Here is a 19327-nt window from a genome sequence, read left to right as displayed (position 1 = left end):
CTCATGTTGCCTTTTCTACCCACATCTACTTCCTTCCCACTCCTACTCTGTCCTTAACTACAAATCTGTTTCTATAATATTGATTTCTATATTATCGATATTTCAAAATTGTTACTTAAATGGAATCATATAGCATGTTATGTGACCGGTCTTTTTTTCACTCACCATAATTCTCTAGAGTTTCATCCAGGTTGATGAATGTATTACTGGTCTGCTCCTTGGTATTGCTGAGCAGTATTCTACGGTACAGATGTGTCCCAGTTTGTCTAACTGTTCACCTACTGATGGACAGATGGACATCTGGATTGTTTCAGTTTTGAGCTATTACAAAAAGAAGTTGTTATAAACATAAATGTACAGGTTTTTTTGGGGGGAGGATGATGTATGTGTTTGTGTAAACATAAGTCTTCGTTTTCCTGAGTTTGATTTTTGGTAATTTTAAAATTATGAATTAAATTTTCTTAATTCATATTACAGGGTTATGCAAATTATCTGTTCCTACCAGCTGAGTTGTGATAGCTTGTGTTTTTCAAGGAAGTGTACTACTTTGTATAAGTGATCAAATTTACATGTGTGATTTGTTTATAATTTCCTTTATTATCCTTTGATGTCTACAGTGATGTCGTGTTTCATTCTGATATTTTTAGGTTGTGTCTTTTCCTTTTAAGTTCTGCTACAGGTTTCTAAGTTTTGTTGATCCTTTAAAAGAACCTGCTCTTTGTTTCATTGACTTAACTATATTTTTGTTTTAAATTTTAGTGTTTTGTGTTCTTATCTTCATTAATCTCCACCCTCTGCTTGAATTTATTTTGCTCCTCTTTTTCTAGGTTCTTGAGGTAAGGACATCTGTTATTCATTTAAGACTTTGCCTCTTTGCTAATGTACGTACTTTTCAATATGTTTCCGTCTCAGCACATTTTCATTCAGTTCAATGTATTTTCTTTATTTCCTCTGAGATTTCCCCCTTGACTTCTATATTATTTAAATGTGTATTTTTGTATTTCCAAGTAGTAGAGATTTTTCTATCTTTCTTATATCAATTTCTAGTTTGATTCCATTGTTTTTGAAGAACTTGCACCATTTGACTTTTATTTCTTTTAATTTGTTGAATTTTTTGTTTGTTTGTTTGTTTGATGGTCTAGGATAGATCTGTCCATTCTGGCAGCTCTTCATTTTGCTGTTGTTGGGTGGAATGGTCTATAAGTGACGGTTAGATACTTTGGTGATGGCACTGTTGAGTTCGTCCAAATTCTTGCTGATTTTCTCTTTAGTTGTTCTATCACTTGCTGAAATGGGGGTGCTAGTCTCTCACCATGTGTGGATTTGTCTGCATCTCCTTTCATTTCTACTAGTTTCTGCATCACATCTTTTGAAGCTCTGTTGTTTGTTAATACACATTTAAGATTGCTATGTCTTCTTGGTGGATTAAACCTTTTATTATGTAATATTTCTCTTTGTTTCTGAAATTTTTGTGGAAGTGAGGTAAATAGAAAATAAATCCATCTTTAATTATACAAATTGCAAAACATAAATGGGAGACTAGGAGAGGGAATGTAGGTGGGAGGTAAAAATGAAAGCAGAAGTAAAGGAAGAATGGAAAGATTTCTATAACAAGTTGTGAGATGGTGGGGTTTTTTTTTGTGCAATACTAAATATTTTTCAGCTCTTGTCAGAGCACTTGAAAATTATTATCTGTCCAACAGTGAGTCTCAATCTGTTCTTCATTTGACTCATAATTGGTATTGTAGAGATACTTAGTTCTGCAATGATTATATGTATTGAGCTGTTGTTTTTAAAAATTCTTATTTATTTATTTATTTTATTCGGGGAGGGGAGGGGAAGTAATTAGGCTTATTTATTCATTTCTCAGTGGAGGCACTGGGGATTGAACGCAAGACCTTGTGCATGCTAAGCACAGTGCTCTACCACTGAGCTATACCCTTCCCTTCTCTATTGAGCTACTCTTTAGCCAGAAACTTTCTCTCTGGGTGTTCATTTCCCTGAAAAATATTGCTTGTTATCAGGTGATGTGAATGCTTATGATTGAATTGGTCACTTACTGTAGTGGCATTTGTTTCAATAATTAAACAACAAAAAGAATTAAAAATAAGATATTAATCTATTTCTTGAAAAAATGTACTCTTTAGATTTTTATAGCATTATGCATAGTGATAATCCAGATGTCTCATCTCTGAACAAAAATGCTTAATGCCAGAGATGACCCTATGCATCAAAATTTTCCCTATTTTCATGTAGTATCTTGGACAATTCAACTTCTCTTACCAAACATTGCTGTTAGGTAATTTTTCTGACCTTTAGTCATCCTCCAACCATATCTCAAAGGAAAAAGGCTCTACTTAGCCCAAAGTTCTATCTACCCCTCACATGGACCTTTTCTGCAGTGCCCTCCAGGAGGCACCCTTCACCTCAGCATCCCTGAGGCTGTACATAGGGGGGTTCAGCACTGGATTGAAGTGACTGTGAAGCAGTAACAGCATTTTCTTATTTCTTTCTTTGAGGAGGGTACTGGGACCACATAGACCATCACAGCAGTGCCAAAGAAAAGCCCAACCACACGGTGGTGGGAGGAGCAGGTGAAAGAAGGATTTTCTTAAGCCCTCTCCTGACTGGATCTTCAAGATGGTCCAGAGGATGCTAGCATAGGGGATCAGCACCAAGAAAAAGGACCTAAGACAAATACATAGACAGCAAAGATGACAGTTTCATTGATCCAAGTGTCAGCACAGGCCAGTCTGAAGACAGCTAGGATTTCAAAGGAGACATGATCCACTTGCTACGACTCACAGAAGGACCACCTTAAGAGGAGAATTGCATGTGTCTGAGCCAGAATAGCTCTACATGTCTGGGAAGTGATGGTCAGGACCGAGCATACTCCCTAGCTCATGATGACAGTGTAATGTATCGGATGACAGATCACCACAAATCTTATCAAAATATATCACCACCAAAATCAGGTGCCTCTGTGTGAGCAAAAGTCAAATAAAAAACATCTATATTATGCATGAAACAAAGGAAAGGGTCCTATTCAGGGTCACCAAGTTTGCAAGCATCTTGGGGACACTGTTGGAAGCACAGGGCATGCCAATGATGAACAGGTGTGAGAGGAGGAAGTACACTGGGGTGTGCAGTCTGAGATGCAGACAGATGAGTCCAAAGATCATGCCATTCCCCAGCAGGTTGAAGGCATAACAAACATCCAGGAGAAGAACATTACTTCCTTCTCTGCACTGAGCTGGAATCCTATCAAGAATTCTATGACCCATGTTTAGTTGCCCCCATTCCTTAAAGAAAGTCTGTCAAGAACAGAAGGGTGACAGAAAGCTCAGAGCTAAAGAATTAATAAAATTGGAGTTATTTAATTCAAAAGAACTCAGAGGAAATACATGCTACTTTCTGTTATGTTTCAATTATTTTCAGTCTTAATATAGCAAATATTTCTAAACCACATTCATCTAAAAGATGAACAAAGTATTCAGCATAGTATAAAATAATATTGTGGGGTAGTAGAACGATGCAGGTAATTTAGTCCAGATCCTCTACTTCAATTTTTCTCTTTCCCTATAGAGAATCTAATTATTTCACTACTTTAACAGTATTTACATTAAGTGGTGATTTACTTTCAGCTTAAAATCTTGCAATTCTAGAACTTCAATTATTCACTTCAATACCTTTACTTACTGTTATTTCTGTATGAAAAATTTGATGACACTTGACAATTTTAGGTCACGGGTCACAGTTTCAAAAGGCTGATTCAGAGTGGAAATAAGATTCAAGTCATATTTAAGGATACGACATTCAATTTCCTACTTCCTTTTAGAAATAGAAAAATAAAATGTCATATAAATGACCAAGAAATCTGTGATCTAAAGGGAAGCATCTGAATTATTTTGATACATGAATATCTAGTCTTTGTAATGCATATATATTCACCTGCTACATATTAGAACTTTTTTAAATGATAAGAAACAAATATTATACCTATCCTTTGTTTTTCCTTTGTCAGTAACATTTATGAACCTTTTCTCAGTCAAAAATGTCCTATGACATGTATTTAACAGTTGAGTGGTTTTTTTTCTCCCATATCATAGATACAATGTAACTTAGTGAATCTCATTTTCTGACAATTAGATTATGGACTATGTCCATTTTATTTGCCACAATGTGTTATGCGCCAATAAATGTACATGCATGTGTGTATGTGTGTGTGTGTGTGTATGTATGTGTGCATATATATATATATAAAAATGTATTTCCAGAAACTTGTCTGTTTCTTCTAGGTTGCCCAATTTCCTGCCATATACTTGTTCCTAGTAGTCTCTTATACTGTGTTTTTGTATTTCCATGGTATTGATTTTAATTTCTCCTTTTTAATTTCTTATTTTGGTTATTTGAATCCTCTCCCTTTTCTTCTTGGTGAGCCTGGCTAGTGGTTTGGCACAGGGAACTATATTCAACACCTTGTAAAAGCCTATGGTAAAAATGATTATAAAAAGGAATATATATATATATATATATATATTTGTGTGTGTGTATAACTGAATCACTATACTGTACACCAGAAATTAACACAACACTGTAATTCAATTATACTTCAATTAAAAAATAATAAAATATAGCAGCCTAAAAATTTGTGCATGTGATGTGTGTGTGTCTGCCTGTCTGTCTATCTATTTTTTTAAATTGAAAGCTTAGGATATAGTCCTAGGAGTGGAATTGCTGAGGCAAAGGACACCCTTAATTTTATTGTTAAGAAAGAAGTAAAAGCAAGCAGAACAGCTAATTTAAATCTTAACCTGGGCAAGAATCCCCAGTGGGAAACATGGTTGACTGGGTGGTTGAGGCTTTGTAAACCTGAGTTCCTCCTTCCCTGGTAGTTGTCCCACCTGAGGGCACTTCTGTGATGCTGGCTCCTGCAGCTGGCTCCTTACACAGGTAGAGACCCTCCCTGGGGAATGAGTGTCCTCTTTAAACCTCTAAGTCAAATTGGGAATAATCTGCTACTGTGGGGTTATTCTTACAATTGTTGGATAAATGGTAAATAAGAAAACAACAACAACAAAAAGAAAAATAGAGACTCCTCAAACTTGAATTCAACATGTGTGGTAGAGATGAAAAGCCATGACTTCAAGGGAGGACAGTTTCACCCTGGGTGCCAGGGGAAAGCCTCCGGCCATCAGCTCCTCAGGGCTGCCTACACTGCAGTGATGCCCCATCTCAGGTCATGTGCTTCTGGTCTGCCCACAGCCCACGACTGATTGTGGAGGGGATTGAGAGACCCCACCATTCTGGCCCAATGTGGGGAAAGTCATGGGCCATAGGTGTGTCACAGTTGGCTGTGGGGTTGAATGAGCCTCTGTTGCACTGATACTGCAGGTTTCCTGTCTCTCCCTCCCTCCTGTAAGTGTTGATCCCTAATAAGTATCCTGCATGCCAAACTCCATCCTGGTGTCCACTTCTGTAACATCCAACCTGGGACAGTCTAACAACATGCAGACCTTAATCCTCCCCTAATCACCAGCCTTGAGACCTTGTCTCAATCTACCCTCTGCCTTGATTTATCTGCCCTCGAATCTCAAAGGGTTGACCAATGTTCACAGCAGCACCGTATACAGCAGCCAAGACATGGAAGCAACCTAAATGTCCATTGACAGATGACTAGATAAAGAAGTTGTGGTATATTTATACAATGGAATACTACTCAGCGATAAAAAGAGAGAAATAATGCCATTTGCAACACCATAAATGGACCTGGACATCATAATTCTGAGTGAAGCCAGAAAGAGAAAGAAAAATACCATATGATATCATGCATATGTGGAACCTAAAAAAAAAAGGGCACTAATGAACTAATCTACAAAACCAAAATGGACTTGCAGACAATCTTATGGTTACCAGGGGAAAGGGGGTGGGAAGGGATAAATTTGGGAGTCTGACATTTGCAAATGATAACCACTATATATAAAAATAATTAAAAAACAAATTTCTTCTATATAGCACAATAATCTTTAATGAAAAAAAATATTTGTGTATATATATGCATGACTGGGACACTACAGCTGTACACCAGAAATTGACACATTGTAACTGACTATACTCCAATAAAACATGAAAATAAAAAAAAATTTTTTTAAGAATTGACACGTGTCAGACACACCTTGTTTTAGTATCTTACTTGCTAGGTTTTTGAAGTTTTCCAAATGGCAGCTCCTTTGTATACACTCCCCTTTAATTCTACTACATGATACCCAGCTGCCACAACCCAACAGACACACCCTGAGCTCTCAATGTCTCGTAAAGCAAAATATAATTTACACTCAGACAAATTCAAATGTGGGCAAGGCAGCCCACTATTACCTTCTAATACTTGTGTCTAATACTTGTGTATTACTTGTGTCTAATGGAACACAAGTTCTCCTGATGGATCACAGCAGAGAAACAGATGAAGATGCCTATCTGCTCATAACTGCTTTAGCCTGGAGATGATTCACTTTCCTTCTGCTCACTGTTTAGACCAGAAACAGTCATATATATTCAATAGTGAAACTATTCTGTATGATACCATGAATATATGTCACTCTACATTCGTCAAAACTGATGGAATATATAACACAAAGAGTGACCTCTAATATTAACTATAAACTTCTGTTGATAATAACATATCAATATTGGCTTCCCAATTTTAACAGATGTATGACAAATAATGCAAAATATTAATCATATAAGAAATGGGGAAAGGACGAGGGAGTATGTGGAACTCTTTGAGCTTAGTACTCAAATTTTCTATAAACCTAAAGCTGGACTAAAAATTAAGTCCATGAGGACTCAACTCAAGATGGCAGAGTAGGAGGATCCAGAACTCACCTCCCCAACAAACACATGAAAAATACACCTATATGTGGATCAATTTTTACTGAAAACTAGCTGGAGACCAGCAGAATGACTCCTGGACAACCAAAGTTTTAAGAAAGACCCACACAGAATCAAGCAGGAAGGGAAGAGAAACAAACATTCAGGACCTGTACCCTGGAGAGGGGAGTCAGGGGAAAAGGGAGATTACACAGGTGGAGACCCTCCCTGGGGAGTGAGCCGTCAAAGCCACATACTGGGCTCTGCCTTCCAGCAAAGGAAGACAAGCCCCTTTGGCTGGCTGGAGGACCCATGGGAAGCCTGGACTCTGTTGAGGAGCATGAGTCCTTGCTGCTCCCAAGAGGCAGGGCAGAGAGGGTGGACTGAAACCACAAGGGTGTCTGAATGGCCTCCAGAGACTGTCCAGGCACCACTCAGCCTGGATCAAGGAAACATTCCAGCATTGCCTTCTTCACTTGCAGCTCCACACAGGAGCCAGGGCTGCCATGACCAAGAAGCTTAGCTGTTAGGTGCTGAGAGCAGCATCTGAGAGGGAGGGGGTAGCCATCCCTGGTGATTGCACAGGTGCTGCATCAGAGATAGTTGGGATTTCTGACGGTGGCCAGATAGTCACAGCCCATGCCCTGATCCCCCCTGAAAACCCACAGCAGCCCCTCTTGCTTCAGCACTGCTCCCCTCTAGGGCAAGTGTGCCTGTGCTGGGACGAGGAAGAGCACACACTTAAAGGGAACTGAGTCAGCTCAGACTCAACCCCAGGGCTTCTGCTCCAGCAACTTGGGACTTGACCCCACCCCTGGGAGGGTGATGATGGCCAGGAACCAGAAGGGAAGCCCTGCCTCACACTTGGCTCCAACCCTAGCCTGTATCTGTGAGTCCATTTCTGTTTTGTTTATATATATATTTATTTCATTTTTTTAGATTCCACATGTAAGAGAAAACATTGAGTCTTTGTCCCACTTACTTCACTAATCATCATAATCTCTAGATTCATTCACATTGTTGCAAATGGCAAGATTTCATTTTCTATGGCTGATTAATTTTCCATTATATACATATATACATGTATATATCTTCTTTATCCATTCATCTGTCGATGGACACTTAGATTATTTTTATTTCAGGGCTATTGTAAATAATACTGCTATGAACATTGGGGTGCACATCTTTTTGAATTAGTGTTTTCCTTCTCTTTGGATAAATTACTCAATGGTGGAACTGCTGATATTGTATGGTAGTTCTATTTTTAGTTTTTTGAGGAACCTCCATACTGCTTTCCATGATGGCTGCTCTAATTTACACTCCTATCAATAGTGTACTAAGGTCCCCTTTTCTCCATATCCTCACCAACACTTGTTATTCCTTATCTTTTTGGTGATAGCCATTCTGACAGGTGTGAGGTGACATCTCATTGTGGTTTTGTTTTGCACTTCCCTGATGATTAATGATGTTGAATGTCTTTATTATAGGCCTGTTGACCATCAGTACATTTTCTTTGGGAAAAAAATGAGAATTCAGGTCCTCTGTTCATGTTTTAATTGGATTTTTTATATTAAGCTGTATGAGTTCTTTATATATTTTGGATATTAACCCCTTATCTTAAATATTGTTTGTAAATATCTCCTCCCATTCAATAAGTTGTTTTTCATTTTTTGATGCCCTTTGCTATGTAAAAGCCTTTTATTTTGATTGGGTCCCATTTATTTACTTTTACTTTTGTTTCCTTCCTTCCTTTTACTTTTATTGCCCAAGGAGACAGGTCCAAAAACTATTGCTAAGACCTATTTCAAAGAGCTTACTGCCTATGTTTTCTTCCAGGAGTTTTATGGTTTCACATTTAAGTATTTAATGCATGTTGAGTTTATTTTTGTATATGGTGTGAGAAGGCAATCCAGTCTGATTCTTTTGCATGGAACTGTCCAGTTTTCTCAACACCATTGATCAAAGAGACTGTCTTTTCCCTACTGTATATTCTTGCCTCCTTTATCATGGATAAATTGACCATATGTGCATAGGTTTATTTCTGGGTTCTCTATTCTGTCCCATTGATCTGTGTGTCTGTTTTTGTGCCAGTATCATTTGCTTTGATTACCAAAGCTTTGTAGTATAATCTGAAGCCAGGGAGTGTAATATTTTTAGTTATGTTCTTCATTCTTAAGATTGCTTTGGCTATTTGGGGTCTTTAGGGGTTCCATACAAATTTTGGATTATTTGTTCTAGTTTTGTGAAAAATGCCATGATGTTTTGAGGGATTGCATTGAATCTGTAGATCACTTTGGGTAATATGGACATTTTAACACTATTAATTCTTTTAAACCATGAACATGGGACACCTTTCCATTTATTTCTATCATGTTGAATTTATGTTATTAATGTTCATAGTTTTTGGAGTACCACTCTTTCACCTCCTTGGCTAAATTTATTCCTAGGTATTTTATTCTTTTTGATGCAGTCATAAATGGGATTTTTAAAATTTCTATTTCTGATAGCTCATTATTAGTGTATAGGAATGAAACAGATTTCTATGTATTAATTTTGTATCCTGCAACTTTAATTTACTAAATTAATTTATTGGTTCTAATAGTTTTTTTGGTGGAGTCTTTAGGGTTTTCTACATATAGTATCATGTCATTTGCAAATAGTGACAGTTTTACTTCTTCTTTCCAGTTTTGATGCATTTTATTTATTTTTTTCTGATTGTGGCAGCTAGGACTTCCAATACTATGTTAAAAAGCAATAATGAGAGTGGGCTTCCTTGTCATGTTCTGATCTTAGAGGAAAAGATTTCAGCTTTTAACCATTGACTGTGATGTTAGCTGTGGGTTTGTCATAAATGGCTCTATTTTGCTGAGGTCTATTTCCTCTGTATCAACTTTGTTGAGTTTTGATCATAAATGGATGTTGAATTTTGTCACATGCTTTTTCTGAGTCTACTAAGATGACCATGTGATTTTATTCTTCATTTTGTTAATGTGGTGTATCATGTTGATTTGTAGATATTGAACCCTCCTTGATTTCCTAGAATAAATTCCACTTGACCATGATGCATGATCTTTTAAAAGTATTACTGAATTCAGTTTGCTAATATTCTGTTGAGAGTTTTTGTATCTATTTAAATTGTATTAACCATGGGTAATGGCCTGTAATTTTCTTTTTTGTAGTGTGTTTGTATGATTTTGGTATCAGGGCAATGCTGGCTTTGTAGAATGAATTTGGAAGTGTTTTGTTCTTTTCAATTTTTTGGAATAGTTGGGGAAGAACAGGTGTTAACTCTTCATTAAATGTTTGGTAGAATTCCCCTGTGAAGCTCTTTAGTCCTAGATTTTTGTTTGTTGAGTGCTTTATTTACTGCTTTAACTTTATTGCTAATAACTGATCTTTTGAGATGTTCTATTTCTTCTTGATTTAGCTTGGAAAATTACATTTCTAGAAATTTTCCATTTCTTCTAGGTTGTCCAGTTTGTTGGTGTATAACTGTTCATAGTATTCTCTTATAATTTTTTTTCTTTGATATCATTTGTAACATTTCCTCTTTCAGTTCTGATTTTATTTATATAGGCAATCTTTCTTGTTTTCATGATGAGTCTGGCTAGTTTTATTAATTTTGTTTACCTTTTCAAAGAACCAGCTTTTAGTTTAATTGACCTCTTTTATTGTTTTCTTTGGTCTCTATTTCCACTCTGATCTTTATTATTGCCTTCCTTCTACTAATTTTGGTCTTTGTTCATTTTTTTCTAACTTCTTTAGTTATGAAATTAGGTTGTTTGAGAATTTTCTTTTCTTGAGGGAGCTCTATATTGCAATAACTTTCCCTCTTTAGCTGCTTTTGCTATGTTTCATAGATCTTGAATAGTTGTATTTCTATTTTCATTCATTTCAAGGTATTTTTTTGATTCCTCTTTTATCTCTTCATTGACCCATTGGTTTTTGTGGTAGTATGTTGGTTAGTCTCCTTGCGTTTGTATTTTTTTCTAGTGTTCTTCCTATAACTGATTTCTAGTTTCATACTGTTGTAGGTCAGAAAACACGCTTGATGATTTCTGTCTTCTTAAAATTACTGAGACTTGTTTTGTAGCCTAGCCTGTGATCTATCCTGGAGAATGTTCCATATACACTTGAAAAGAATGTGTATTCTTCTATTTTTGGACAGAGTGTTCTGTCGATATGTTAAGTCCATCTGGCCAACGATGTTATTTGAAGCCATTGTTTGTTTCTTTGTTGATTTCTGTCTGGATGACCTATTGATGTAAATGGGATATTAAAGCTCTTGCTATTATTCTATTACTGTCAATTTCTCCCTTTATGTCTGTTAATATTTGCTTTTAAATTTAGGTGTTTTTATGTTAGTTGCATATATGTTTACAAATGTTATATCACCTTCTTAAATCATCTCCTTTATCATTATATAATACCCTTGTCTTTTGTTATACACTTTTTTAAAAGACTGTTTTGTCTGATATGAGTATTGCTACCTCAGCTTCTTTTCATTTCAGTTTTCATGGAGTATCTTTTTCCATCCCTTCACTTTCAATCCCTTTGTGACTTTAGTTCTGTTGCAAGTTTCCTATAGGCAGCATATAGATTGGCCTTTTAAAAACCCATTCAGCCATCCTATGTCTTTTGACTGGAGCATTTAGTCCATTTACATTTAAAGTGGTTATTGACAAGTAACTACTGCCATTTTGTTAGTTTTCTGATTGTTTTTGTAGGTCTTATCACTTCTATCCTTTCTAATCTCTTCACTTGCCATTTGATGATTTTTAGTGTTATGTTTGGATTTCTTTCTCTCTGGTGTGTGTGTGTGTGTGTGTGTGTGTGTGTAACAATTGTAGGTTTTCAGTTTGTGCTTACTGTGAGGTTTATATATACTGACCTATATATATTTCTTTTAAAGTGATAGCTGTTTAAGTTCAAACACATTTTAAAAGCTCTAGATTTTTTACTCCCCTTTCCACAAGTGTTGTGTTTGGGTATATTTTACATCTTAATTTGTATTCCTCAACTGACTATTTTAGTTATAATTGATTTTACAACTTTTGTCTTTCAACCTTTATACTAGCTTACTTAAGTGATTGATCCACTGCCTTTACTATATATTTACCTTTACCAGTTAGATTTTTTTCTTTTATATATTTTCTTACTTCTTGTTTGGTTCTTTCTTTTTCACCTGAAGACCACTTAACATTTCTTGTAAAGTTGGTTTAATGGTGATGAACTCTTGGTTTCTGCTTGTCTGGCAAACTCTCTTTCCTTCACTTCTGAATGATAACCTTCCAGGATAGAGTATCATTGAATACAGGTTCTTCCTTTCAGCACTTTAAATATATCATGCTATTCCCTCTGACCTGCAAAGTTTCTGCTGAAAAATCAGCTGATAGTCTTATGGAGGTTCCCTTGTATGTGACTGTTTTTCTCTTGTTGCCTTTGAAATTCTTTTTATCTTTAAATTTTGCTATTTTAATTATGATCTGTCTTGGTGTGGACCTCTTTGAGTTCATCTTCTTGGGACTCTATGTTTCCTGAACCTGGATGTCTGTTTCTTTTATGTTAGGAAACTTTTCAGCCATTACATCATCAAACACATTTTCTCCTCCTTTCTTTCCCTCTTCTCCTTCTGGGACCCCTATAATGTGAATGTTAGAATGCTTATTATTGTTTCAGAGGCCCTTAAACTATCCACATTACTTTCTTTTCTCTTTGCTGTACTGACTGAGTGATTTCCCAACCAGAGTCTATTCTGTCTTCCAGGTCACTTATGCATTTTCTGTATCACCTAATGTGCTGTTGATATTTTCTAGTCTATTTTTCATATCAGGTACCATATTCTTCAGCTCTGATTTGTATTTTTTATATTTTCTAATTCTTTTTTGAAGTTCTCACTGTGTCCCTCTATTCTAGTCCTGAGATCAGTGAGCATTTTTATGACCATTGCTTTGAACTCTTTCTGAGGTACTTATCTCCATTTCATTAGGGTTTTACTTTTAGTTTTTATCATGTTCTTTCATTTGGAACATATTTGTCTTCTCATATTCTTTGACTTTGTCTCTGAAATTAGGCAAAATAAATGCCTACTCCAGTCTTGAAGTTGTTTCCTTGTGCAGGAGAATCCTTATGCAGTCTCCATGTGCCCATTGTCTTTGTGTGAGAACTGGATGTAAGGCAAGTATAGCCTGAGGCTTTTTGCGGGGGAAGGGGCATGCTGGGGCCATCTCCTTGCTTGGGGTAGAACTAAAGCCAAGGGTGAGTGGGGTTAGAGCTGGAGTCTGATGCAGGCTGAGGCTTCTTCTGGGTCACACTAGGAGCAACTGCCTCAGCAAGGGTGGGAGGGGCTGAGTCCAGGGGACTAGATCCAGGGCTTATCATGGGCTGGGGCTTCCCTTGAATCACACTGGCACCACCAGTTTGGTGGTGGGGGCGGGGGATGGAGCCAGAGGGATTGGGGTCGTTTTGGCAGTCTGGCCAGAGCACAAGGCACTTTTTAATTTGCTGCCTTTGCACTGGAATTGGGAGCAGTCAAGTCCATGTGTGCACCCCTTAATAGGGAAGTCAAGATTTCCTATAGCCCTGAGGTTCTCTAAGTCATAAGCCTTGTTTACAAAACCAGCAAAGGGAGCTTGTCTTCCTGGTGCTGGACACCAGGGATGTGATACCCAACATGGTGCTTGAACTCCTTGCTCCTTGGGAAGGATCTCCATCTTGTCATATCCCCCTCCTCTTCCAGGATGCCCCCTGGGGGTGTGGTCCCCAATAGATCACTTTTCTTTCCCTCTTACATGTTTGGTGTGTGCTTTTTTTTTTTTTTTCATTATACAAAAGTTGTTCAAGAGCTGTTCTTCTACTTCAGTTGTACAAGAGTTGTTCAAGAGTTGTTCTACTTCAGTTTGCCCTCAAAGAGAGCTCTTCTTATGCAGTTGTAGCTCTGGTGTGTTCATAGGAGTTGATGAGCTCAGGGTCATACTTTGCCATCATGAACCGGCCTTTCTAGAAATTTTTAAATGTACAGTTTGGTGACTTGGGCAACCATCATCAACATCCATCTCCAGAATGTTTTCATCCCAAACTGAAATTCTGCACCAATTTAATAATAACTCTCCATTCTTCCCTCCTAGTCCCTTGTAACTACAATTCTACTTTGTGTTCCTATGAATTTGAATATTCTAAATATATCTCTTTGTCAGTCTAGCTAAGGGTTTGCTAATATTTTGAATTTCTCAGAAAACCAATTCTTGGTTTCACTGATTTTTTTCTACCAATTGACTGTTTATCCTATTCTCTACTTTGCTTATATATGTTCTAGTATTTATTACTTCCTTTCTTCTGTCAACTTCTATTTCTGGTTCAAATGTAAAGTGACATTGTTGATTTGCAATCTTTTCTCTTTTTAAATGCATGCATTTGCTACTGTAAATTAACTTCTCAGTACTGCTTTGGAAGCATCCCTTTTCTGGTATGTTGTGTTTTATTTTCATCTGTTTCCAGCTAGTTCCTAATTTCTGCTCTTGAGCCTCTCTAGTGAATTGCTCAATTCAGTTTCAGAATTTCTGTTTGGCTTTTTTTTTTTTTTAGTTTTTATCTCTGATATTTTCATTTTCTTCATGTATCATGTTCCTCATTTTGTTTAGTTGTCATCTGTATTCTTTTCAATTACTAAACATTGTTCAGATGATTATATTGGTTTCTTTGCAAGGTAACTCATAAATCTACATTTCCTTAGGATAGTTTCTTGAGATTTATTTTGTTCCTTTGATAGGTCCCTGTTTCACTGTATATCTTGTGAACTTTGAGATTTGGGCTTTTGGAAAAACAGTTACTTCTCCAAGTTTTTACTGATTGAGTTTGTGAAGATCTTCAGCAATTAGCCCTGCTAGAGATTCTGAGGATCTCGCCAAGCTTGTCTGGGGATGTAGTTTCTCTGAGACAGTGCGTATATTTTCCTGGTAAAAGAGGTTGCCCTGATTTTTTTTTTGTTTGTTTGTTTTTTTCTGAAGCCTGTGAAGACTTGCTCCCCCTGGTGTTTCTTTGATGTTCTACACTCCTATACAGCTGTGCAAACTTTGATTGGTTGCCCTTTTTATCAGTGGCCCCAATAAGGAACTAAAAAACTGCCATGTCCATCAGTGCTGAGTCAGGAAAGGGAAACAACACTCTCTGAAAACCTACCAAGTAGTATGCATGGTCCATTCTTCTCTTTCCCTCTTGGGGGAGAGTTGAGATTTGGGAAGTTTCTTCTGATCCTGACATACTGGGCCAGGGAAGGGAAGTAGTTATGGGCAGGTAAAATGCCATCAAAATGTCTAAAACCTTACTGTATCTCTTCTTGCCTTTGTGCTTGTCTGAGGTGCTGCAACCTATTGACTCCTTCTGTTTCCACAAAGGAAATCTGGCCTATATATTGTCTCCACTGAGGAATGATGGCTTAGGGATTCATATTCTGCCATCATGTTCATGTTCTCTTGGGTAATTAAATCATGCTTCTTCCTGGGGAGTTTTCTTGATTTTTTACAGCAGCAGTCACATCTCCTAAGGGGAAAAGTCCACTGGACCAAAATTTTACCCTCCTTCACATTGTCCTCTGTTTATGGAACACTCTGTGGAAGGCAGCCTTCACTTGAGCATTCCTTAGACTGTAGACAAGGGGGTTCAGCAGTGGGTTGAAGAGGGTGTAAAACAGGAAAAGGATTTTCTTCTGCTCATCTCGTTGACTACTCTCTGGGACCAAGTAAACCACCATGGCTATGCCAAAGTAGAACCCCACCACACAGAGGTGGGAGGAGCAGGTGGAAAAGGCTTTCTTGCGGCCCTCCTTGGACTGGATCTTCAGGATGGCCCAGAGGATGTGCACATAGGACACCAGCATCAGGGAAAGGGGCCCAACTAAGATAAACACACCTTCAGCAAAGAGGAAGATGTCATTGATCCAGGTTTCACCACAGGTCACTTTGAGGACAGACTGAATTTCACAAAAGAAGTGGTTCACCTTCTGGGGCCCACAGAAGGGCAATCTTAGAAAGAGACTTACTTGTACTAGGGCCATGGAAAATGCACATGCCCAGGAAGCGACGGCCAGGACCGTGCACACTCTCCAGTTCATGATGACAGTGTACTGGAGGGGATGGCAGATCGCCACGTACCTGTCATAGGACATCACCACCAAAATCAGGCACTCTATAGAAGCAAAATTCAAATTAAAAATCATCTGCATTATGCATAAGACAAAGGAGATCGTTTTTCTGTGTTTCACTAAATTTGCCAGCAAATTGGGCAAATTGCTGGAAGCATAGGACATGTCAATGATGGCCAGATGAGAAAGGAAGTAGTACATGGGGGTGTGCAGTCTGGGGTCCAGGCAAATGAGTCCCAAGATCATGCCATTTGCCAGCAGGTTGAAGGTATATAACAGGGAGAAGATAACAAAGAGGAGCAATTCCATCTCTTCACTGAGCTGGAATCCCACCAGGATGAATTCTGTGATCCATGACTTGGTTGCCCTCCATTCCTAACGAACAGTCTGTAAAGAACTGAAGTGTGATGGAAAGGTCAGAGGCAGACATCAATGAAAAGTAGAGTTATTTATTTGGGGTGAATCAGAGGAAGTTTGTGTTCTTGTCCCTAATACACTGAGTATTTTTCTTGGCCAATATTTCTTTGCCTTTTTTTTTTTTTTTTTTTACCTTTTCTTGAGAAGTAATTCAACTTTTGAGATAAATGTCAGAATTATAAACCATACTAGTATATACATTTTACCAACTTATTTTTCATATTTGCCTTATTATTTTCTAAATACGTCCATCATATTTTCTGTAGACTGCATAATAACCAAGTGCAACCATATTCACATACTGGTAGTTTATTCCTAAATTCTTTCGATTTTTCCCACAGTAACAAGGATATTCACTAATCTGTTCTCAGTATAATTACCAAAATCGAGAGATGTAACATTAACATGATTCACTAGTCTAAATACACCATTTTCTGCTTGTGAAGTCTAAGGTTCAAGTTCAATATCACATATAATACTCATTTTCTCTAAGTTTAAATAGTTGCTTAGCCTTTCTTGCCGTTTTGCTGATATTTTTGAAGAGTACGAGTTCTTGCTTTGTATCATGTCCCTCATTGGGGTTTTGCATTGATTGTCCACGTTTTAGTTCATATTAAACATTTTTGGCAAAAAAAAAAAAAAGAGTCCTTCTTAATGCCTTCCATTAATACACAGATAATGTTAATTTGTCCCGGTATGGATGGTGTTAATGTATATCATTGGCTAAGGTTGTGTCTCCAAGATATTTCCATTAGAAAATTCTTAATCTGTCATTTTTAAGTACTTTCTTCTTTCTGGCTTAACAAATTGTCTTATACTTACCTTCAAGATCTCCCACTTCAGCTTGGAATCAGTTATTTCACTAAAATATCTGTTCCCTTTCAAAGTAATACCTGTTTATTAGGTATTAAACAATTTTTTAATCATAATTATTGCAAATTTGATATCTTCAATTAATAGGGTAGTATATAATTTGGGACAGCATATAAATTGTTAAAGAGATAATGGATTCTTTACCCATTTAATCCTAATACATCTATACTGACTTCTTTTGGAGAGCCAAATCTATTTTACTAGGTTAACGTTACTATCAAATCAAATATTCTCAATATTACATAGTAGTTTTTTTGGAAAAAGTAGATTTAGAATCCCAAAAATCTTCATTAATTATCCAGCTTACTTTGTTTCTTTGTTTTTCTTAGTATTTGGACAATTATAGTCTCTTGGAAATTTTAGACTTATATATCAAAATTTCAATAATCTGGTGCATTGTGTTCATAAAGTGGCATCTACATCATATCTAACTTTTACATCAAGTTTTCTCAATAGTTTTCGAAAAACATGAAATTGATAAATCATTAAAGAGATAATACATATGTGACACATTCAGCCAAATGTTTGCATTGTTAATAATTTGTGTATATAGTTTTCCATTATTCACTGTACAAATATTTTCATATACATTATTAAAATTATATAATATAAACAGTGTTTTCTCTATTCATTTTATTTAGAATAATATCATGTACATTTTCCTTTTCAAGTACTTCTCTGCAACATACATTAAACATATGCACACTATTTTTTGCACATGAATATTTTATACATGACCTTCTAACGAGGTTGGTGCTACACAGTTCTACAGTGACTAAATTTTACATGTATATTTTTGCATAATATTTTATTATTTTCTTACACTAAATGCCAGGACATGAAAATTCTCGGTCAAATCTATCTACTTTCTTTCTTCCTGTCTTCCTTCCCTCCTTCCTTCCCTTCTGCCTACCTATATATTTTCAGATTGCCTAAATAAATTTTCTCCTTTCCAATAAAGGCATTAAAACAATAGCAGCTCAAAGGTTTGAGTGATGGGCATATGTGGTTCTCTACCCAGTCAGCCCTGTAACTGAGCTGGGAAACTTTAAGCTCTTTCTCCAACTCTGAGCAGTGGGACTGGGACTCATTATATACTACGTTGTGGTAGGGCAAGTATCTCTATCAAAACAGTAATCCTGAGTCTCATCAATAATCCACTTTCCACACAAAAACTACTAGAGCTGATCAAAGAATTCAGCAAGGTAGCAGGTTAAAAGATTAATGTTCCAAAATCAGTTGCATTTCTTTACACTAACAATGAATCAATAGAAAAAGAAAGTAAAGAAACAATCCTCTTTAAAATAGCACCCAAAGTAATAAAATACCTGGGAATAAATCTAACCAAGGAGGTGAAAGAATTATACACAGAAAACTATAAACCATTGATGAAGGAAGTTAAAGAAGACTTTAAAAAATGGAAAGATATCCCATGCTCTTGGATTGGAAGAATCAATATTGTTAAAAGGGTCACACTGCCCAAGGCAATCTACAGATTTAATGCAATCCCTATCAAATTACCCAGGACATATTTCACAGAACTAGAACAAATCATAATAAAATTTATATGGAACCATCAAAGACCTAGAATTGCCAAAGCATTACTGAAGAGAAAGAAAGAGGCTGGAGGAATAACTCTCCCAGACTTCAGACAATACTATAGAGCTACAGTCATCAAGACAGCATGGTATTGGTACAAAACAGACATATAGACCAATGGAACAGAATAGAGAGCCCAGAAATGAACCCACAAACTTTTGGTCAATTAAGCTTCAACAAAGGAGGCAAGAATATACAATGGAATAAAGACAGTCTCTTCAGCAAATGGTGTTGGGAAAACTGGACAGCAGCATGTAAAGTAATGAAGCTAGAACACTTCCCTTACACCATACACAAAAATCAACTCAAAATGGATCAAAGACTTAAACATAAGACAAGATAGAATAAACCTCCTAGAAGAAAATATAGGCAAAACATTATCTGACATACATCTCAAAAATGTTCTAGAACAGTCTACTCAAGCAATAGAAA

General features: G+C 36.7%; 1 protein-coding gene and 1 pseudogene across 1 annotated transcript; both read right to left on the bottom strand.

Annotated features, from left to right (window-relative positions):
- Window positions 1-2381: 2381 nt before the first annotated feature.
- On the bottom strand, window positions 2382-5330 carry LOC102510963 (annotated as a pseudogene).
- Window positions 5331-15354: 10024 nt separating this feature from the next.
- On the bottom strand, window positions 15355-16570 carry LOC102508812 (olfactory receptor 2A2). Its single transcript, XM_014564933.2, has one exon. It carries the CDS (start codon window positions 16313-16315, stop codon window positions 15446-15448), a length of 870 nt encoding a protein of 289 aa, XP_014420419.2. The 5' UTR covers window positions 16316-16570; the 3' UTR covers window positions 15355-15445.
- Between the last annotated feature and the right edge of the window lie 2757 nt (window positions 16571-19327).

This window comes from Camelus ferus, chromosome 7, assembly GCF_009834535.1.
Source record: "Camelus ferus isolate YT-003-E chromosome 7, BCGSAC_Cfer_1.0, whole genome shotgun sequence".
Taxonomy (NCBI): Eukaryota; Metazoa; Chordata; class Mammalia; order Artiodactyla; family Camelidae; genus Camelus; species Camelus ferus.
The sequence above is the reverse complement of the archived record's forward strand: the minus strand, read 5'-3'. Positions and strand labels throughout refer to the sequence as shown.

Bases quoted from the DNA above. Each gene is read 5' to 3' on its own strand.
- LOC102508812 (XM_014564933.2), bottom strand. From the start codon at position 16,315: ATGGAATTGCTCCTCTTTGTTATCTTCTCCCTGTTATATACCTTCAAC.